Source organism: Pseudopipra pipra, chromosome 11, assembly GCF_036250125.1.
Source record: "Pseudopipra pipra isolate bDixPip1 chromosome 11, bDixPip1.hap1, whole genome shotgun sequence".
NCBI lineage: Eukaryota > Metazoa > Chordata > Aves > Passeriformes > Pipridae > Pseudopipra > Pseudopipra pipra.
Window position 1 is genome coordinate 9,709,031 of NC_087559.1, and position 21,992 is coordinate 9,731,022.

Here is a 21,992-nt window from a genome sequence, read left to right on the forward strand (position 1 = left end):
TCTTTGGTGCAAGGCTTGGTGGGGAAAAAAAGCCCAAAGTCCCCACAGATGACTTATGCAGCCTAGACAGCAAATGCTACCTACTACTACAGGCTGCCTGCTTGTACCTAAGCACAGATTTTTACAGCCTTTGGAAAGGTGGCAACTGACTGAAGACGTGGCCACACAGTTCTTACGTTGGGAAGAAAGGTAATTTTTTACGTAAAGACAGGTAACCCACAAAGCTTTACCTTTCCCTTGTACAGAATGACAGGGCAAACAAAGCGTCCTCTACACCGCGCCATCTTACTCCGGTTGATGAGGTCCTGCAGTTTGCCAACCTGCACAGTGCTCTCAAACCTAGTGGGCAGAGATTCGGGTCAGTACACACAGCATCTCCCCACACACCCTTCAGCAAAGCTGCCACAGACACCCTGGGCTGCAGTCCCCACCCCCTTCCCCTAGAAGCCAGCTCTGAAGTTCGCAAACAAGAGGACACCTCTTTGAGAACTGCTTCTGCTGCGGTACAACACGTAGAGACACTTTTCTGTCACCTTTTCTTTATTTTGAAAGACCAATGCACAGTACATGACAGCACCATCAGGGGCTGGCAATATCAGCACCATCAGAAGGGTCTGATGCAGACTAACATGTGGATTACTAGTGAAGGACTGCCGGAGTGAGACAGTGCCTACAAAAATACATGTTCTGCTTTCCTCCCCATCACCTTTCCATCAAAGTAGCTCAGCACTACCATCCCACTGAATTTGCTATCAGATTGATAGCAATTTTTCAAGGAAAAATAAATAAAATAGAGAATCAAATCTTGAATGCTCCATGAACCGTAGTTCTGGTCACTCAAGTACTTGTGTTGCCAGTTAATTAAACAACGGTCTGTAAATCACCTAGTGGGCTGACCAGGGTCCTTAGATTAATGTCAGCTGCATCTGTATAACTACATTTTGTTTGGTTTTCTGCTTGAAGTCAAAATAGAAGTGTGTTCCATGTTGGGAGACAATCTGGAAACAAATTAAAATTGCTGCAATTTTTCCTGCAGTGTCTACATTTGATAGAAATCCAAACCTAATTCTGAACTACACAGACCTTCAAAACAGCAAATCAATGTAGAGAGGACTAAAGTTGCCATAATGAACTGGAGAAGCATCCAGACTGACATAATAGAAACCAGGTGAAGTCTGGACATACAGAACTGCATGGTCATGCACTTAGAGATGTTTAACAAGAATCTCCAGTAGCCCTTCCCAGTAGTGGAGCACAGTAGAACAGCCTAGATGAACTGGTTGTCTCTGGATCCTCACACATTATCAACATGGTAAGCCTGAAAAAAGGGAAAAATAAGATCATAGGAAATTCCCCAGAGGGATGGAGAAGTACCAGCATTACTGTGCAGAGCACAAGCTCTCACCTAAGGCATCTGATCCTGGTGACCCACCCCTGCATGAAAAGGCACAGCAAGATGAGTAGGATGGCCAAGGGACAGTCTATGCTGCAAGAGAAACCACCAGGGAGTGACTGGCAGAGCAGATGAAGCGAGGACACAGCTCTTCAGGGGGAAGGAGAGAACAAGGGAGGAGGAGAACTCAAAGGCAAAGAATAATGCTGGCCTAAGAACAAATTAATACCTTTGTGCCATAAGTTAAAAGAAAGTTGCTAAACTTCAGAATCAGTGAGAGTGTGGAGCAACATACCAGCAGTTGCCATTCTGGGAAGGATTAAAAAAATTAACCTATTATTAATAAGGAAATTGATCTGCTTGTGGAAAAGATTACACAAGGTGGTGGCAGTGGAAGCAGAGAAACAGCAAACAAGACCTTCAAGTCCTACATTTAAAAAAAAAAAGGAAAAAAAGGAAAGGAAAGAAGGAAAAAATTCTCAGAATTAATGGAGGCTTAAGTTTACTCACATTTCCCTGCACACACAACTATTTTACGGTCCAGCTCCAAAGAGCTTTGACATATACCAGAATTTAAAGAATAAGAACCCACGCTAATCTTCTTTAAACGCTGTGAATGTGAGGGTACTAATTGCAAAGACAGGAAAACGTGAGCAGTGTGAGAAGAGATGCCTTTGTGTATAATTCCCACCACCAAACTATTTTGAAACTTGGAGATTGAGACGCACAGATTTGGTTGTGGGGTTGTTTTTAAATGAATGCACGCAATCAAGAGACATATCCTGCACTCTGCTCCAGTTGCCTTTATGTTTCCTTTGCAAAAGAGAATACAGATGGAAACAAGAACTTTAATACAGTGTAACCAGAATAGCTCCATGGCACTGCTTTTAAGTCCAGAAGAAGGGATTCTGCAAAAATGCAGTGCCTGAAAGATCAGAAATTGTAAGAGAAGTGCATCCCCAGGGGCTGAGACAAGACAACAGGTTTCACCTCTCAGCACACTCACTGCACTTCCCTGGAGAGGCATCACAGCACTGGGGAATGATTCTGAGCAGCCTGGCAAGAACCCAGGGCATGGGGCAAGCAGGAAGCCAAAACACCCCACTGGGGACACAGAAGGATGAGCCCCTCTCCCAGGCACACCACGCCTGCACACGCTCTGGAGAGACCTGCTCTGCTACCTGTTATGGATGTGCTACAAACAGGGCTCTCAGATCTTCTCATCTCAATAACCATCATCAGTAAAGCGAGAGATAAACATGAGCTAGAGGTAAACATGGTAAACAAACACAGTTGTACTGAGACTACTGTAGTAAGGGGAGGGCTGACCTGTTCTGAAGAACAGGTGTAATGCTTTTACAGGGACTAGTGATTAAATGCAATGTAAGTAGGAGTAAAATCTACTGAAAAAGGTTCAAAAAGAGCACTCTTCAGCAACATGAAAGAGCATCATTAAGGCTGTTTGGCACAAGGCAGAGAATAAGGCAGAAGGAATAACGTGTGACTTTCTTTTTTTTTTTTTACCTTTTGGTGTTCGGGGTGGAGGGGATGTTGTTCTTCAGAAGTTTGTTTTCCAGAAGATACTGCTGGGCAAAGCTGACTTCTTGACCTCCCTCCACCCAAAATCAGACCCCAAACCCAAAGTAATCTTTTTAAATGCAAGGGAAACATGTCCTGTAAGAGCAAGCAACTGTTTTGGCAACTATTTTAGATAGGCCTGAAGCAGAGATGCTCCTCTTTGCGTGACCATAACAGCACTGGAACAAAGTGTTCCTCTTATGTTGCTAGATTACGCACAACTGTGATCATATTCATTTGGAGTACAGACACATAACAGAATCATCTTGTAAAACCAAAGATGTGGCCTGTGACTGAGATTTGGACATTTTCATTAAGCACAATCACAGTAACTGCCAAGTTATGTTGGGTCAGGAAAGCTGCTCAGCGGAAAAGGACCTGCAGGTGCTGGTTGAGAGCAAGCTGAACATGAGCCAGTGTGTGCCCAGGTGGCCAAGGAGGCCAAGGGCATCCTGGCTTTTATCAGCAATAGTGTGGCCAGCAGGATCAGGGTAGTGATCGTCCCCTTGTACTCAGCAGTGCGGTGAGGTGATATCAGAAATTTCCAAGCACAGGGAAGGACTCCTGATATCAAACACACTCTGCTACTTTTTGTGACTCCTCACAATCAGCACCTGATCAAGGGACATGGAGACTAAAAACACACATGGAATTCCTCCTGCACCTGCCTGGATTTCAGAGTAGTATTAGCAAACTTTGACCAAGCAACATCCTTTCTTCCCCGAGCTGCCCAGCCACAAAATGAACAGGATCGGGAAACTGATCTGGGTTAAAAGTATCCATTTTTTGCTGGTTCCCCACATGCTCCAGAAGCAGGTGTTCCAGCAGAACTGACAGGGCAGCAGTGTTTGCACAAGTGAAAACTGTTTCTGAAACACTGTAGTATTCTCAGCGGTGTGAAGCCTCAAGAAGATCTTAGCAGCTGATTAAGAACATTACAAAAATGAAAGCAGAACTGTCCAAGGCCGGGCTGGATGGCACCCTGAGTAACCTGGTCCAGTGGAAGGTGTTGCTGCCCCTGGCATGGGGGATAGAAACAGGGATCTTTAAGGTCTCTTCTAACTCATACCATTCTGTGGTTCTACGAAAGGCAGCCAAAGACACACAGTCCTAGAGGACTGTGTCCTGCTCACTGGAAGAGGTTCTTGTGTTTTGTAACACAAGAAGTGCAAGTCTCTATGTAATAATTATTCCACAGCCATACAATGATGAAACTAAAACCTGAATTTGTCTAAAGATCACTTAGCAGCTTTTACAGAGAGTATTGCCCAGAAATCAGGAGAGGGATGATAAAATGTAGTCTGTTTCCATGACTCTCTGGGACAGCAAATCAAGACTTGGAGAATGAGTTTCAAAAAAGTTAATTGCCACTGCTGGCTTGCACAAGTCATAGAAGAAAATGAGGCATCAAGTGTGAATACTCTTGTTTCGAATACTTGTCAGAAAAATTAAGCACCCTTTCCTCTTGCAAGAGCAGGAAAGCAGAAGCATTCGGTTTCTCTTCCCTACTTACATTTACTGCTTCAGACTTCAGTTTCCTGTTTTTCGCAGCAAGGGGTTTAATCTCTTCTAATCTAATCCAACCATCAAGCAGAAATTCTCCCATCTGACAGTCAGTTGTGACTGGTTTCCAAAGATCCCCTCCTACAGCACCCAGCCCATGTGCCAGCACAGCAGGTAAAGGTTTGCCTTCCTCAGGCAAAGCAGCTGGACATGTGAGGGGGACTTGGTGATCATTCTTTTGAACATGTTATGCTTATCATGGGCATGCAGTTAAGACTGCAAAACTGCATTATGTCTTGTTGGAATTAAAAATAAAACTGAGATGCTGTGGTTGGAGCTGCAGGGAGCAACGTGAGACCAACGTGATCCTGGGCCTGTGGGTCAAAGTCCAGAAATACGTTGGCTTAGACATGCATCAAACTGCCAGGAAGCATTTCCCGTTAGCTCACTAGACCTCAGAGCCCACTGACCCGCCCTTTGCGGTGGGGAGAGGTGAAACAGCCTAGAATGACAGAAATATCTGTCCAAAATGCCTCGTCTGCCTAGTCCTTATCAGACCCCGTGCCCCGAGATGCTTTGCAGACTAAAATTCCCCACATCAGAGGCCTTGCAGTGAGACCACGGGCACCTCATCAAGAGAGGGCGAGCATCGCACAGTCTCACTCAGCCTCGAGCCTTCGGACGAGCTGTAGCAGAGCAACCACCAGGACCCAGCGCTGTGCTCGCCTTTACTCCAGGGCCACATGCAGCGTTGCTGGCGCTGCCCTGGAGCACCGGCGCTTCCTTCACACCCCTCCTTACAGGCTCGGTTTTCACCACGGCAGCCCAGGAGCCCCGGGGCGCTGGGAGGAGCCCCACGGGAGCGCGGCAGCCCCGGGAGGCAGCGAGGGGAGCCCTCGGAGCGGTGACACCGCCGGCTATAATTAGCGCAGCGCAGGGCTTCCCCCGGACAGCAGCGGCGGGCGCGAGGGCTCCTCGGGACAACGACAACAACAACAACCACCACCGCTCCGGCGGGTGTGAGCCGTGCGGGGCGGGACACGGGCACCGGGGGCCTTACGGGTCGCGGCCGGCGTCGCGCTCCAGGAGGACGATGTAGCGCGGGTAGTGGGCGCAGACCTCGCCGTGCAGGTTGGGGATCACGCTGTAGCGATAATCGCGGCCGAAGAGCTCCAGGCACCGCCGCTCGATCCGCTCCACCTGCGCAGAGCCACCGCTCAGTGCCCGCCGCACCGGGACCCCCGAACCCCGCTCCCCCCGAGCCCCGGTGCCCTCACCTTGGCGGCGGCGGCGCCGCCGCCGTCCTTGGCGCGGTACTGTGCCCGGGAGAACTCGAGCAGCAGCTCGGCCAGGGCGCGGTCCCCGGAGCCCGCCGGGGGGCAGCCGCGGGCCGCCGCCGCCATGGCCGCGCCGCTCACCGCCGCCGCCTCGGGCCCATCGCCCCGCCCGCCGCTTTCCGCCCGCCGCCACCGCCCCTTCCGCCCGCTCCGCCGTCATCGGTGAGCGCCGGGCCGCGCTCCGCCCCGGGGCAGCGGGACCGCTCCGGGGGGAGCGGGCTACGCTCCGCACCCGCGCGTAGAAAGACGGGGCAAAGGCCGTCTAGGCGTGCGCAGGGCGCTGCGCTTCAAAAAGAACCCCCTCCTGAGGTGTGGCCGCGCACACCGAGCCGGTGCCGGTCGGAGCTGCGGGATGAGCGGTACCGCGGAACCCTGGTTCTTGCAGGGGAACACAAAGTGGTTTTCATCCGCGTTTGTCTGACTTGCAAACCAGCTGCGAATCTTGACAAGAGTTGAAAGAGAATGAGGCCCCTGGAGCATTTTATGACAGCCGAGTTTAAGTGCAGCTAAGGCGGTGCATCTCGGCACCCTGAGAAAGAAACTGGGCTGAGGTGGTCTGGTTTCTGCTGGGTTTGGGACCAGTGGAAGGCTGCCGGGGCGGGGGCAGGACTTTGGAGGGCACCTGCCGGCATACAAGTGCCTCGGGGTGACAGCCCGGCACACCTGACCTGGCCCAGCCGTGTACCCTGGCCCTGTCACCACACCTGACCTGGCACACCTGACACACAGCCGCGTACCCGGCCCTGTCACCACACCTGACCCAGCGCACCTTGTGTACCCTGGCTCTGTCACCACACCTGACCTGGCACACCTTCTGTACCCCGGCCCTGTCGTCACACCTGATCTGGCACAGTCATGTAACTGGCCCTGCGCTGTCACACGAGAGGTTCTGGGTCGGGTCCCGCTGTCCCAGTGCCACAGCGGCGGCAACTCAACTTGCTCCGTCCCCACCAAGCGGGTGGGGAAGCTCTGCTCCCCGCCCCGCGGGCTACGCCGGGCACTCGGGTGGTCGCAGGGGGTACGGGAGGATGGACGCCCTCCCTGCGGGCGCACTCCGGCCAAACGCACCCCCCGGGGACCCGCCGGCACTGACCGGGCCGTGCCCAGGTGCTGCCCCGGGCGGGGGCGGACCGGGGAGCGGCCCCGGGGGAGCGGGGCGGGCCCGGCGCCGGCTCCGTCCCGGCTCGGCGACCCGACCCGAGCCGTGCCGAGCTGAGCCGTGCCGAACACTGCCCGTCGCGAGGCGATCCGAGCCCGACCGAGCCCGAGGCGGGCGCAGCCGAAGGCGGCCGGAGCAGCCCGATCCCTGGGGGGCGCGCGCGGCGGGCTCGGCTCGGACTGGGCTGGGCTCGGCTGGACTCGGCTCAGCACGGCCGGGCTCGGCTGGGCTCGGGCTCGGCTCCGCAGTGGCGGGGGGCGCGCGGCCGCGCGCGCGCGGCGGGAGCGCGCGGGGCGCAGAGGCGGCAGCCAAGATGGCGGCGCGGGTGTCGCAGGGCCCGGCAGCCCGCGGGCGCTCTTAGGCCGCGGCCCCCCCCCGCCCCGCCGACCCCGGGCGGGCCCCCCGCCGTCCCGGCCCCTCCCGCCCTCCGGCAGTGGCGGCCGGCAGGATGCTGCCCTCGCAGGAAGCCTCCAAGCTGTACCATGACAACTACGTGCGGAACTCGCGCGCCATCGGCGTGCTCTGGGCCATCTTCACCATCTGCTTCGCCATCATCAACGTGGTGGTCTTCATCCAGCCCTACTGGGTGGGCGACAGCGTCAACACGCCCAAGCCCGGGTACTTCGGGCTGTTCCACTATTGCGTGGGCAGCGGGCTGGCGGGCCGGGAGCTGTCATGCCGTGGCTCCTTCACCGACTTCAGCACCATCCCCTCGGGCGCCTTCCAGGCGGCCGCGTTCTTCGTGCTGCTCTCCATGGTGCTGACGCTGGGCTGCATCACCTGCTTCGCCCTATTCTTCTTCTGCAACACCGCCACCGTCTACAAGATCTGCGCCTGGATGCAGCTGCTGGCAGGTACACTCCGGCACCGGGAGCACCGGCACCGGGAGCACTGGCCTGCCCCGGGCCTGGCGGCGGGCGATGGGCGGGGGGAATGTGGGCAGCGCCGGGTATGGGGCACTCCGGGAGGACCTGGCACTGGTAGTGGGGTCCCTGGCTGCAGGGAGCACCGAGGTTGCTCAAGGAAGCTGGGCTGGGTCCAAGCACTGCGGGGCCGTGGTTCCAGGATCCAGCCTCATGGCTTCTTGGGACACCCAGGCCGGGTGCAAGTGCTGACAGACTACCAGGAATGGGCACCAGTTTGGGACACTGCCACCCAGGGCTCCCTAGTATCCCCTGGCCACAAGCAACACTAGGGCTGCCCAAGAAAGCTGGGTTCTGGTACAAATACTGGGTACAAGTAACTATACAGTATCCCAGCCAGGAGCCAGGCCCAGGACATCCCAGGACTTCCTGGGACACCCAGGGCAGGCACTGGCACTGACAGAACATCAGGAACAGGTGCTGGCACTGGTGCCCGGGGCTCCCCAGGCAGAGGTTGGCTTCAGGGAACACTGGGGTTGCTCGAGGAAGCTGGGCAGGGTACAAGCACTGTCGGGCCATGGGGCATGCCAGCCAAGAAGTGTCTTCAGGACACTCCAGGGCTTCCTGGGACACCCAGGCCAGGCACTGGCACTAACAGAGCACCAGGAATTTGCACCTGTTCTGGGCTCTGGAACCTGCGGTTCCCCAGGAAGGTCTGACTCCAGGGAACCACAGGACTCACTGGGACACAGCAGGAAAGCTGGATCAGGGACCTCCCTTAGGGGGTCCCAGAACAGGCACTGGCCCCAGCCACCTGGGCAGCCTGGAGTACCTCAGGAAAGCTGAGCCAGGCACTGGCCTTGGAGCACCTCGGGACATCCTGGGCCAGGGACCAGCCTTGGGACACCCCAGTCAGGAACCAGTGTTGGGACACCCTACAACAGGGACTGACAGAATCAAGGACCAACTGCAAGATGGCCTAGGACACATTGGACCTGGGATCAGGCCCCTGGGGATCCAGACACCCCGGGACAGTCCACATCAGGGACTAGCCTTTCTGTCAAACCAGCCCCAGGGACATCCCTGAGCAAGCCTGTTCCCAAGGGATACTCACTTTAGGGGAATCCCCAGTGCCTGAAGGAACCTCATCACTGGCAGGAACCCATGCATGGATCTCCCAGCCCTGTAAAAGCACCTGTGCACAGACAGACCCTTCAGCTCCCCCTTAAAACATGTTGTGCCCAGGCCCCCTCCCTCCCACATCATGAAAGAGCTGTGAGGACAAGCCTTTCTGAGCTCTCTCCAGTGCTTCCCATGGGGGAACATTATACATTTACCTTGAGATCTGCTCAGGCATGACCACAGGCTCAAGCCCAGTCATTGCCCCCAAAAGTGTCCCTGTCTATAGATTCTCCTTAGCTCCCTCCACAAATTAAACCCCATTGTAGATGTGCCCCAAGACCCTCATAGACTCACTCCTCAAAGTGGCACCATACAATAACCCTTTCTCCAGAAGGGGACCTAATGCCTATACTAATAAAGGATCCTGAGTATCCCTTGTGCACAGACCTCCAAGCTGTCCTAACAGAGAGTCTGTCCTTTTTGGAGAAAGACCCTGAGAATTGATGCTGAGCTTTCCCTGGTAGGGGGATCCCTCACTTCCTTCTCTGTCCAGTTTTATGAACTATAGACAGACACTGTTACTCTCCACTACATACAAAGTGTGAATAGACCCAGAGCTTCCACTGGAAGGACCCAGAGCAGCCCTTATTCCTAATGAAAGGACCCAATCTGTCCCCTCTGTGAGCAGGACCCCAGTCATTTATGTGGAAGGATATAGCCCCTCTGTGCTAGGGCCTTGCAGCCAGCCCAGCTCTCTCCCTTGCAGTTGGCTGGGGCTGGAAAACCTGACCTCTCGTCACCCAGACCAGGACCACAGCCAGACTAGGAGCTGCCTTGGCTTATCAGGAAATTCCCTCATCTTTAATTTTCCCTGTCCTGAAGATTTATCAGTTTAAAGCAAGCTCAGAGCCCAAATCCTACCGATGATTGTCAGCAGCTTAATCAAGTGGTTTGGAGCAACCCGAGTGCTGCTGCTGCACAGGGAGCTGTGTGGTGGAGGGCACTGCACTCGAGGCAGCTCTGAGCTTCCTCCCCATTGCCTCCTGTCCTGCCCTGGCTCAAGTTTGGGTGGCCACAACAGCACCCTGTGCTGTCAGCTCTGGATACCCCTTGTCCTGTATGGGGCTTGTCCCTGCTCACACTTTGCACCTTGTTGTTACACATGCGTTGCTCATAGTGGCACTTGTGAACCCCAAGCGTGTGTCTTGCTGGGGCCACGGATCAGCTCCTCTGGCTCCAGCTGGGCCAGGCTGGCTCAGAGCTCTCCCACAGCAGCATGGCTCCGTGGCCTCTCTGTGCTGGGGAAAGTCCAAGGCAGCATTAACAGAGATTGTCCCTGCACTCTACCCTGAGACTGGACAGCACAAGAGAGCTCCTGTCCTGCAGGACAGGCTGGTGTCCCTGTCAGGGAGGGCTAGGACACAGAGGTGGTGGAGTGGTGTGTCCCAGCAAGGAGTCTCATCCTGGAGCATTGGGCATGGCTGAACTTCCGTGGGCATGTCAGAGACAGCTGCAGGTGGATGTGTTACCTTGTACATGGAGGAGGAGTTGCTGTGACCCATGGAGCACACACAGGGGCCAGATCTCATGAGTAGGGCAGTAGATGGCCTGATGCAGGCTCTGGCACAGCATGGTGGCAAACTTTGGAGATTCATCTGCCTGGGAGGTTGAAGGGTTGTGCCAGAGGAGAGGGCTTGGAGGGGCAGAGAAGGGAAGGTCATTCCTCCTGCCTCGATGAGGCTTTAGCTGAAGGAGGACTTGCACTACTACAGCAACAGTGAGACTCAAAGTCTCTTGGTCTCACTGGTGAAAACTAGGTAACAAGGGGACTGGCAGAGAGATGGGGCAGAGGTGTCCCCACCCTGTCCCTCTGGAATGTCCAGTGCAGAGTACAGGGCTGCTGAGTGTGGGCATGGATGGGCTCGGCAGAAGAGAAAAATCGAGTGCAGGAATGTGGGGGAGGGGGATGAGGAATTCAGGATCTCTTTCAAAAAAAAAAAGTTTAAATCATCAATGTCTAATTAGTGGACAGCAATCAAGGGAGAGTTTAATTAGAGCTTGACAGAAAGCTCCAGCTCAAAAGCCACTGCCCCCCTAGGAGGAAACTGGATCTAATTAAGAGGAAAGACTCTGCTTTATCGCAAATAGAACGTGGCCATCTGCCCTGTTCGAAATCCCAGTAACGCAAAACGAGATTTTGCTAAATCCTTCTGTTACAAAACCAGAGATGGGCCCTTAACATGAGCACGTCAGCAACTGTGTGACTGACAGCACCTGATGCCACCCCAATACTCAAAATTAGTGGAGGAGCTCCTTCAGAAAGTCCCATGGGATGACGCTTACCTGAAGAGAAGTGGGCTGTGACGGTAATCCCCCTTAGGATCCATCTGCAGGAGACTGGAGCATAGGAATACACCCTCACCACGTACTGGGGAGGCTTCCCAGGAGTCTGAGCATTTCCTCTGATTCCCTGATCCTCTGCTGTAGCATAAGGCACAATCACCCTGTGAGTTAACTCCAAGCTTTGTCTTGGTGCCCACAAATAATCCGGAGTAAGAGAGCCCAACCACCTCTGTGTGACTGCATCCACATGCTTCTCGTCAGGACAGTCACTCCGAGTGGGTCCAGGATTCTGCTTCCAGGGGGTCTTCAGTTTTGTACTTACAATCTACTGAGGGTCAAAAGAGGCAGCCAGCTGAGCACACCATCCCTCTTGCATGTAGGAATGGACTGGCCACATTTTAGGGTGTTTCCCTGTGCTTCAGGTCCAGCAGTCAGTGTGGTGAGACCTTCCAGCTCCCCTAGGGATGCATGATGTCCAGGGCCATGCCTTTGACAGTAGGGCTGGGGTTTGTCCTTATCCATAACACTTTGGAGTTGACTATGCCATGTCCAGGCACCTTACCTGATGGACAATCTGTTAATACATATCCATCTGAGCCCTTTTCTCCTTTGGGAGACTCCCTTCAGAGCTACACTCACCTCTCGGATGGGCCCTTCCGAGGGCTGGGAGCAGAGGCAGAGGCAGAGCCCTGAGCAGCAACTTCATCTTCTGCATCTCAGCCGTGTTTGCCACCTTCTGAGTGGGGACCCCTTGCAGGGCATCATTCTGGCATGTCCAGGAAGAGGAGTGCTGAGGAAGCCCATTGGCAGATGCTGGGCTGTGTGTGGCAGGGCCGTGTGGTGTGGGGATGTCGCCTCAGCCCCAAGGGAGAGCAGGGTCTGGCCCCAGCACCACAGCCCTGAAACACTCCATGGTGCTGGCAACGATTTGGTGGCTCTGCTGAGCCACATCAGGACAGGCTCATCTTCCTGACTGGGACTTGCTGGAGAGCCAACTCCTCTCAGAGTTCGAGGTTTCAAAGCAATAGTTTACATGGATATAAAAGTCATTAATTGATTTTCGTAATGAAAAAATTTGAGGCAGATTCCACTGCTCCAAACCAGCTTGGAGTGTAACTGGGACAGCTACTGGGAATGAAACTGCCCAGGGAGGTCATGGAGTCTCCCTCTCTGGAGACATTCAAAACCCACCTGGATGCATTCCTATATAACTTGCTCTAGGTGACCCTGCCTCGGCAGGGAGGTTGGACTGGATGATCTCCACAGGTCACTTCTAACCTTAACTATCCCGTGATTCTGTGATTCTATCCTGTATCCTCAAGCCCTTTCTCTGTCCAAGGGAGAAATATTGCCAAAAATATGATCTTTCAGGTGAACCACTTCCACCTGCCGACCTTGCAGCAAAAATTACATCACCGCGAAAAAACTTAGCCTTTGATCAATTACCGTCTTCTGGCCCCCAGAAAAGCTTTCCTGAAGACTCCCCCCTCCTTCCACTGCCACTCCTGCCTTGCAGCGGGGACAGAAGCAGGGATTCAGCCTGTTCCTTGCATCCAGCCGGCGCCGTGTGCTCCGCGGCAGCAGCCCCGGGGTTTGCACGGCATCGCGTCCCTCCCGTAGCGGCTGTTAATGTGCCTGTGTACTCGCAGGGAGGGGCTGAGCCGCGTGTTTCGGAGCCGCTCGTGTCCTGGAGCTTACATCCCTTAACTGTTGTTCCAGATAAAGTAACTGTCAGTTCTGATTCATACAAACTCATAACTCTATTCTGAATCCTGCTGATTTTTTGGCACGGAAACAGCCTGTGGAGCAAAATGCCGTAAGGGAGCTCGTGTCTGTGTAAATGGCCAGTGCTACTCGTCCTGAGCACGCTGCCCTTAGTGTTCATTTATTTTTGAGGGATTTCAGTTTTTATGGGAAGGAAGGGCGGCTATGTTTGTCCCCTTTCCCTTCAGTGATCAGCTCTCAGGAGGTTTTCTAGTGAGAAGCAGCCACTCCAGACCCCAATATCACAGCCCAGCCCCTGTTCCCCAGAGGCTTGGGGCTCACTGTCCCCACACCAGGTTTAACAAACCCCTTTGGGCCCCAGTGGTTGCTGGTTTCCCCCGTTACCCCACATTTTCCAGTTGGTGTGTCCTGGGGCGGTGTGATGCTCTGTGTGCCCGTGCTCAGGGGGAGGCCACATCTCTCAGCTGCAGGGCATGTCCTGAGCTTCTTCTACCCATGGCAGGCAAAAGCAGTAAAAGCCAGTCTTCGCCCACACCTGCAGACTAAACTGGACAGAAAAAGTGATTAAAAAATCAGATTTTAATGCTGCAGGCACAGCTGCTCAGGGCAGGTGCAGTACTGGGATAGCCGTGGTACTCAGCAAACGTGGGGCTACTCAGACAAATTAGCTAAATGCACCTTGTACCAGGAGATGTTATCCTGCCGGGAGGAGCTTCCTCTTGTGTTGCAGCCTGAGTCATAATGTTACATTCCCTTTGATTAATTTCTTTTGCAAGGATATCAAAAGCCCTTGAGATGCCCGTTTCATTTCTAGAGGACCTTGACAAGGGAGCACTGAGGAGTGGGAAGCCATGAACCAGCTGTAAAACCAAGCCAAGAAATGCTAGTTTTTCCAGGGCCAGAACCCCATCCCCAGCAGGATCATCCTCCCTCCGCATACACCCTCCCCCAGCGATCACTGAAATGCCTTTCCAACTGGGAAAACTCTAGAAGAGGGAGTTGGAGCCCAGGGCCTGGGAGAAGGATGGCAGCTGTGGAGTGTGACAGAGTAGCCAGTCATCCTTGGTGCCACTGGCAGTGAGGACTCACACCACACCCTCAGAAGAACAGGAATTAAAAGCAAATGGATGGGAGTTGGGTTATTTTTTCCTCTTTAATAGCGGCTCTAGTAGGAGTCATCACTTGGTGTTTTTCATGTGGTTGCAAGGTGTAGAAATAGGTTGTTTTAAACAAAAATCAAGGTTTTCCTGCAGATCTGCAAGAGATCTTGGGGCATTGGGAGGCAGGTGCAGGCAGAGCCCCAATCTTGCACCCCTCAGAGCTGTTGCAGAGGGCAGTGCTGAGGCCTGTGGACCATGTGGGGATCCCCTCCTTGTTCTTGCTCTACTCTTCAATGTCACTCCTTGCTGCAGGCACAGGAAGGTGTTTCCAGGACATCAGGCGGGCTGGGGACATGCAGAAAAGGGAATTGCTTGTGACAGAGCAGAGGACTCGGCTTGCTGCTGGGAACATGTAGGACAGATGGGAAGAAGAGAACACTGAGCTGCTCTGAGCTGCAGGGACAAACCCACCCCCTTGCCAGGACTGGCCACAGAGCACCTTAGCTTGTTTCATACTGCACTGCACTGGGAGCTCAGTGGATCCTAAAATCCTCTCAGCATCTTGCTTTCACAGGAACAGTCCCTGGCACAGGTTTGCTGCACCTGCTCCCCTTTATTTCAGGGCCTTGGCTGAATTAATGCCATCCTGCCTCAAGTTGCCCAGGTCAGCATCAGGCCAGGCTACACCTCACCATTTACCACGCAGAGCACGGCATTGGTGCTGATTGTACTTCCTTGCAGAGGGATGGTTTTGGGCTGGCCCAGTCCCAGCAGGCAGGGAGCTCCCCCAGACATGCTGTGCTTGGCTGGGAGTCCCTGGTGACGATGTACTGGAGGTGCCAGCTTGTCGGCTCCTGTGCAGCCATGCAGTGCCAGGGTGGAACCAGGGCTGTGCACGGCCCTAAATCAGCATGCAGGGCTCACCACTGCCTGCAAAGACACTTCTACAGAGCAGGTTTGTGATGTGGACGGAGGAGGCAGAGACCAGGCAGCAGCTGGCACGTGACATTATGTACCAGAGCACAGACTACTCGCCTCAGTGTCACTGCTCTTTTCTGGGTGCAGCTTATCAGCATGCGAGGGCAATACCTGCTCCTGGTGTGATGCCATGCATGTGCTTCCCTCCCTTCTGGGATTTTCCTTCCCTCCTGAGAGCAGTTCAAAGCATGTGCCAGCACCCAGGCAGCTTGTGCCAGACCACCAGCTGCCCTCCCCTGGGGCCACTGCTACAGCACTCGTGCCTGCAGGGTGTTTGCTGTCCCTCCAGCGGTAAGGGATGGGGAGATAATTCCTCACTGGTGCTGGCACAAGCTTCTTGGTTCTTCCCTAACTCAGGGCAAAAATACCTGCAGGGCACCCCAGCCAACATCATTACTATTTTTAGCCTTCCCAGCTGATACGGACAAGGAGCTTTTATACTTGCTGTAGTTAGAAAAAACATCACCTTCTTACCTTGACAGTCACAGGCTTTGTGTTGGCATTTCCCTCCGTGTGTTCCCTGATGTCTCCTTGCTCAACATGGAGTGTGCAGGATGGAGGCACACTGGGAAGGTGACTCCTCTGGGAGTGGTGCTTGCAGGATGTGTGGTGGTTGGGTGCAGGGGCTCCTGGGGATGATGGATCCTCTCAGCACGCAGCATCCCTGCCCGCAGCTCCTGCCTGGTAGCTCCTGCCCACATGCAGGGAGTCTGCAGTGATGAGGAAAGCCCATGGGGAACCACTGATCCTGTGACTGATGCTGGAAGAAACCAAGACCCTAAAGTTCCCATTTGTGCGTGGGCAAGATTTGGGACAGCCATGTGCAAACGCAGTCCCTGGGGCTGCTGGGGCAGTGGTGGCTGTCTCCTGCCACGTCACCTGGCTGTCATGGGGCCAAGGTGGGCTTGCTGACAGGTGTGGGCTGCACTCATCCACTGACTGGGGGGCTCAGTGCCTGGCACTGCCACCCCGTGTCCCCTCTGATGCCTCCCCTCCTCTCCCCCTTGCAGCGCTCTGCCTGGTGCTGGGCTGTATGATCTTTCCTGATGGCTGGGATGCAGAGACCATACGGGACATGTGCGGGGAGAAGACAGGGAAATACTCCCTGGGCGACTGCTCCGTGCGCTGGGCTTACATCCTGGCCATCATCGGCATCCTCAACGCTCTCATCCTTTCCTTCCTGGCCTTTGTCCTCGGCAACCGGCAGAACGACCTGCTGCACGAGGAGCTCAAGACAGAGAGCAAAGGTGAGAGCCACGCAGCCGAGGGTCCCAGGGCCCTGGGGGGATCCTGGGTGGGAACAGCCTGGGGGGCTTGGCCCCTCCAGCATTCTGAAGAGAGTCCCATGGGCTTAACTGCCACCGACAAAGCGGAGCAGGCTGGGCAGGGTGGGAGCGGAGCGGGCTGCCGAGCCTCTGTCCTACCTGACGCCCGTCTCTTCTGTTTCCACAGATTTTGTTGGCACTGCGGTAAGTCTTGAGTGTCACTGTCCTGTCCCCTGGCCCTGACTGTGTGGTGTGTCTGGGTGTGCTGTGTGGCTTGGGATGGGGGAACCCTGTCTGTGCGGGAAGCGAGGCTGGGGACAATGGGGAAGGGAGGCAGCAGGGACGGGGTGGGGCGCGGCAGGGATGGGGACAGGCATGTGCTGATGGCACGATGGTGCAGTAAGACCTGCCCAACACCGTCCTCGACCCGCTGTGCTCTCCCCACAGAGGATATAAGGCCGACCGTCCGCAGCAGGACCCTCTTCCCATGGCCGGCAGCCTGGGCGCTCCCTCCCTCTCTTGCCCTTCGTCTGCTGCCAGCGGCCACACAGCGTCCCGCGCCGCCCCCCGGGCCCCGCCGCCCGCGCCAGGGATGCGCCGCCCGCCCGCCGCATCCACGGCCACCTCCATGTCCACGCCGGCACCGCCATCCCACGCACCCCGCCAGCTCCGCACCCCGCGCTGCCCGCGGGCCGCCGCCGGGGAAGGATGCCTGAAACGCGCTTCGTTCAAGAACAGCATCCAACTGCGGTTTTGTTTCAAGGAAAAAACAGTCTCGGAGTTTTTAACAGATTTCTACATCCCCAGGACTCCTGACCTGCTGCCTCCCACCCGAACGCGCACCCAGTGACGCCCCGTGCCGGCTGCTCCGGGTCCCGGACCCCTCCCCACTCCCATTTTGTACAGCTCCGTGATCCTGTCTCCACGGCCAGGGGACCCGGTGGCCGGGATAGGGCCCAACCCCTACTTTTACATGTAAATTCATATTCTCTAAACAGGGTAAAGTGACTCGAACCCCCTCGCCCCCCACCCCGGGAGCCCGGCCCCAGGACGCGGTGCTTCCTGGCGTGTGGCTGGGGCCTCGCTGCTGCCGGCCATGGGACACCCGACACGCTCCGCCGCTGAATGTAAGCCCTGGTAAGTGGGAGCAGCTGAACATGCAAAACCCCCTGGGCGGGTGCCTCCCGCCAGACCCCTCCCCGAGTCGGCCGCGGGCTGTTGCCAAACGCCTTCCCTCCCCATACGGTGCTTTATCTCCACTGGTGACGGCGTGGCCGGGGGTACCCAAGCCCTCCTGTGCCCACCCGGCCTCCTGGCTGCACCCTCGCTGTCCCGCGGGGAGCCGGGGGCAGCTGCCCGGCTCCGATGGCCCCCACACAGCACCCCAGAGCCGGCACCGACACCCCGGCGCGGGCGGCCGCAGCCCGGCTGTGGCTCTGCTGGCCAGACCGGTGTGTGTGGGCTTCCCCTGGCCACGGGGCTTGGGTCACCGCAGCCCTCGCAATGCAATAAAGTCCTCAGCACTGGCCGCATCTCAGTGCGAGCAGCCAGGGCTCCTCGCAGGGCCCCGGGAAGGGGAGGGCCCCCAGGGGACCCTGGCAGGGCTGGACCCAGGCACTGGGCAAGGCCGGGGAGCAGGGAGCAGAGTGGGTCTCGGGCTGGGGCCACAGAGCATGCAGGCTGCTGAGGGACGGCATCAAGTGCTCTGCAGAAACCATCACCTCAGCGGGCACCAGGGGCTGGTGGGAGCAGGTAAGTGGTGCCCTGAGGCCCTGCAGGGTGGCGGTGAGGGATGGAGCTGTGCCGAAACACCATCTGGATCTGGGAGCCAAAGTCACCCGGGACGGCGTGGGTGCCATGAGCCTGGCGGTGCCCACCTCCCTCCGGCAGCTGCCCCCCTGGAACGAGGTCAGCAGGAACCCCCTGCGCCTGGCAGCACCTGGGCCTTGCCAGCTTGTGAGTGCTGTTGCCAGCTGAATTGGAAAAACAAATCAAGAAAAATCAGTGGAGAAAGGAATACAGTAGCTGTAATATATCTGTATTTTAGTACAAAGTTTGATACAGTGTTTCACAAAACCTTATTGAAAAATATAATTCAAACCAGACAAGCTCGGAGCCCTGTGGTATGGGGAGGGTTGGGATGGGCTCCTGCCGGCACTGCCAACACAGAGGAGGTGGTCTGCAAGGAGGTCAAAGGACCCCACATGGGTGTCTGAGCTGTGGTGGGGAAGGGAGGGTGGAGAGCCCTCCCTGTGCCCAGTGGGGTTGAGCCTCCACCCACATGGCCAAAGCAAGTCCCCAGGGAAAGGGTCCCACTCTATGGCAAGGCAGGAGGTGGGGCAGGGATCCCATCCATCCTTAGGAGCTTTTGCGCCTGTCCCTTCTGCCACGAGTGGTCTGTCAGCTCACAGGCAGACACAGGCTGATAGCAGCCTCCTGAAATTCATCTAATGTGTCTTGATGGAAAAAAAACAACTTACATGGCTGGTCATTCCAGCGGCGTGCTCTGGTAGAGGAGCAGGGATGTATTCCAGGCTGTGTGAGGGCAGCATGGGGAACTCTTGGACATCTGGAGAGCTTTGGCCAGCTCTGGTCTCGCTGGTACAGGACGTGCTTGGAGCCCGGGTGAGCCCTGCACTGGCAGATGGCTGAGGGGCGGGCTGGGTCAGCTGCTGGGAGAGAAGTGGGGGGGTTGGTGCTGCCCACAGTTGCTTTGGGGGAGGCAGTACAGGAGATGGAGTCAGACTCTTCTGAGGGATGCACAGGGACAGGATGAGCCACAGCAGACACTGTCCCACAAGGTGTCAGGGGGAACGTTCTCATTATGAGGGCAGTCAAACACTGGCCATGGGCATCTCAGACCAGCACTTGCAGGCAGCACCTGGTGGGCCCCCCTCAGGCTCAGCCCATCTCAGGCTTCCTAAGGAAAAGGCAAACAACATGAAAACCCTGGCTACCAGCACACCAGAAACCAGGTTTTGAAGCAGGTTGCAGTGGTGCAGGGCTGCTCCTGTGAAGATCTGAAGATCTGCTTACCCTGCAGGGACAGGAAAGGGAGACCAATATGCCCCCACTCCCTCACCCCACATCCTGGGCACCAGGGCTCAAGGTGGTAAGGAAACAGAAAGAAATACCGGTTTTCAAGTTAAGTATTTTTATTATCAAAATTATTACATCTCTTGTGAAAGTTCAAATGTTACAGCATGGTGTAAAAACTCCACTAGAGTAAGAAGCTACAGCCCCCACCTTTCCTAGAGCTTTCCAGGGTCCCTCCCTCCTGCCCCCCTGCTGTGCCCAAAGGTGCTGGAGCCTCTGGGCAGGGCCCCCCCGGCCCCCTCTCGCCGCCTGGCAGGGCAGAGCCTGCCTGCCCCGTGCTGCTCAGAGCACGAAAGGGGAGGCTGCACCCCCAGGGCTAAGCCAAGTGAAGTTTACACCTATTTTATACAGTATACAGACACCCAACTGCGGGGTGACAAGTTCCATCCCAACACGCTCACAGCCAGACAGTGTGAGAAAGTTACTCTTTGTTTCAATATTTTAAAAGTCTCCCCTAGGCTGAACAAACACCTGATTTCAATTGTGAATTAGAGAAACCTGTAACAGTCCTAAAAAAAGAGGAAGAAGACTGTGCATCTGAAAGGACAGGGGAGACAGACTCACAGCATTATGTTATCCAAGAGAAAGGAGAAGTTCCACTGCAGCACCAGGGATGACACCTGTCATATATTAGCTAACCTACTATGGTTATAACTGAATATAAAATTAGATAAATAAAAACACGCCCGATATTACAGTAAACAAGTGAGAAAGAAGCTGGCAATCGTATGGAATTGAACAGACAGCGCACTGTGTCTGGGCTGGCTCTCCTGCCACGCTTGGCGGGTGATGGCGGCTGGGAAGGACCCCACATAGCACTGCCCCAAGAGCCTCTGGCTCAGCACAGACCGGGGTCTGCACCCAACACCCCAGCACTGCCCCTCGGCAGCCCCCACTCCTCTGCCTGCAGCCCCCTGTGCACTGCAGCATCACTTGCCTGATCAGGCCCTCGGTCACCCCCCACGTGTCTCCACACCAGCAGCCAGAGACCCCTGGCTCGGTGGCGTGTGACAGCACAGCCTCGGCCATGCTCCTGTTCACAGACTCCTTAAGCGACCTTAGAACACTCGTTCATGATAGCCCTGCAAGGAAGCAGCACATGACAGCGCACCCCAGACCCTCTGCAGCGACAGGCATTCTCCAACCCCCTCCCTCCTGTGCTAGTTCACATTTGCGGAGACTCTGTTGTCCTGGAAAAAGCTCTGACAGTGGCAGTGGTGACCCAGGCCCAAAGGCAGCCGTGTGCGCTCATCTGCTTGTGACTGGAATGATCGTAACGGATTAAAGCCCTCCCCAGAACGCACTGAGAACCTGACCTATAAAGAGATTGGAGTTAACTTCCCCCAACGTTTCCTTTAAACTGCTTTCAAATTCAGAACGGTGTCCGTGCTGCATGAGTGACTATGGCCATGGGCACGGACCAGAGACAGAGGCTGTGCCACAGTCATTGCACTTGAACCATTTGCTTTTTTTTTTTCCTTTTTTTTGTTTTTGTTTTTGCGATGTACCCACGCATCAGGGAACTGCTTTGCTACAGTCTCTGCCTCAGAGAAATCTGCGTTCTCCTACCAGGCCAGAGGCCAATACTGCTCACAAATCTCACCCGTGCATTTCAGACCTCAGCCTCTGACCCCTGGCACCCCAGCATCAGGTGCAAGCTCCCAACACCGGCCCAGGAGCCACTTCCAGAGGTGACTGGAAGGAGCTATGGGCAGTTTTGTCCTCCTGGAGTCCAGGCAGCCCTAGGAAAGTCCTGTTTGAGTCTTTACTCCAGAACCTTGAAGCTGCTGCAGTCTGTACTGGTGGACACTGCCTCCCCCGCGGTGTGGATAGTGTTGTGCACTGGAAATCACTGCGCCCCGGGAGCCCTGGTAGAGCACAGACTGCCCGGAGTTGGGCAGACTGATAGTCCGCAAGTCTGACTGTAGTGAGCGAGCACTTTGGGGAGCGGAGGAGGAGCCCGACACACCCGTGCAGGGCTGGGAGCCCGACTCGGAGGAGAGAGAGTCCACAGCTGTCTGCTGTGCCGGGCTGGCAGCCGCGGGGCAGCTCTTCCTCAGGAGGCTGCTGCTGACGCTGCCAGAGTGCTGCTGGCTGCTGAAATACCCCGAGGTCCCTGCAAACAGGGCAGAGCAGTCTGTGGAGACCGAGTGGGCAGGGCTGGAGTACGAGGTGGAGGAGAGGGATGTTTCTGAGGAACCATGGGAGAGGCCGTGTCCTGTCCTCTGTGCTGCTGCTCGGTAGCTGTATCCAGGAGACGGCGCGAGGTGCCCTCTGTACGGGGAGGAGCTCTGCTGGAGCAGGGTCTGTGATTCTGCCTGGGGACTGTCAGACTGCAGCAGCTGAACAAGGCATGGGGAAAAAAAAAGAAAAGGCATGTCAGATTGACTTTCACGTTTCCTACCTCTTTCTCATGATGAAGGTACTTAGTGCAGCAGGACTGTGAACAATTGGCAGCCAAGGGCAGTTTCCCCCTTATCTCTTTAAAGGTTTTATTTCAGAATGTGCAGATAATACATGAAAGCATTTA

The 21,992-nt window shown here is 55.6% G+C and overlaps 3 protein-coding genes across 5 annotated transcripts in view; 1 reads left to right on the forward strand and 2 right to left on the reverse strand.

Moving 5' to 3' along the window:
- MTMR14 (myotubularin related protein 14) overlaps positions 1 to 5,931 on the reverse strand; it is a 32,321-nt gene extending 26,390 nt beyond the window's left edge. For both annotated transcript variants that reach the window (XM_064667420.1, XM_064667419.1), the window contains exons 1-3: positions 5,752 to 5,931; positions 5,535 to 5,674; positions 231 to 339 (exon numbers count right to left, since the gene is read on the reverse strand). In XM_064667420.1, coding sequence (XP_064523490.1) covers positions 231 to 339; positions 5,535 to 5,674; positions 5,752 to 5,877 — 375 coding nt within the window. In that variant the 5' untranslated portion in view covers positions 5,878 to 5,931. The remainder of the gene's footprint in view (positions 1 to 230; positions 340 to 5,534; positions 5,675 to 5,751) is intronic.
- Positions 5,932 to 7,252: 1,321 nt separating this feature from the next.
- Positions 7,253 to 18,474, forward strand: LHFPL4 (LHFPL tetraspan subfamily member 4). The gene is made up of 4 exons (XM_064667437.1): positions 7,253 to 7,824; positions 16,112 to 16,348; positions 16,554 to 16,570; positions 16,814 to 18,474. The coding sequence occupies exons 1-4, from the start codon at positions 7,419 to 7,421 to the stop codon at positions 16,820 to 16,822; spliced, it is 669 nt and encodes a 222-aa protein (XP_064523507.1). The 5' UTR covers positions 7,253 to 7,418; the 3' UTR covers positions 16,823 to 18,474.
- Positions 18,475 to 19,503: 1,029 nt separating this feature from the next.
- Positions 19,504 to 21,992, reverse strand: part of SETD5 (SET domain containing 5) — a 65,247-nt gene continuing 62,758 nt past the window's right edge. For both annotated transcript variants that reach the window (XM_064667383.1, XM_064667385.1), the window contains one exon: positions 19,504 to 21,804. In XM_064667383.1, the coding sequence (XP_064523453.1) occupies positions 21,205 to 21,804 (600 nt within the window). In that variant the 3' untranslated portion in view covers positions 19,504 to 21,204. The remainder of the gene's footprint in view (positions 21,805 to 21,992) is intronic.

Bases quoted from the DNA above. Each gene is read 5' to 3' on its own strand.
- LHFPL4 (XM_064667437.1), top strand. From the start codon at position 7,419: ATGCTGCCCTCGCAGGAAGCCTCCAAGCTGTACCATGACAACTACGTG. The intron at 7,825-16,111 runs GTACACTCCGGC...TCCCCCTTGCAG, and splicing joins CTGGATGCAGCTGCTGGCAG to CGCTCTGCCTGGTGCTGGGC.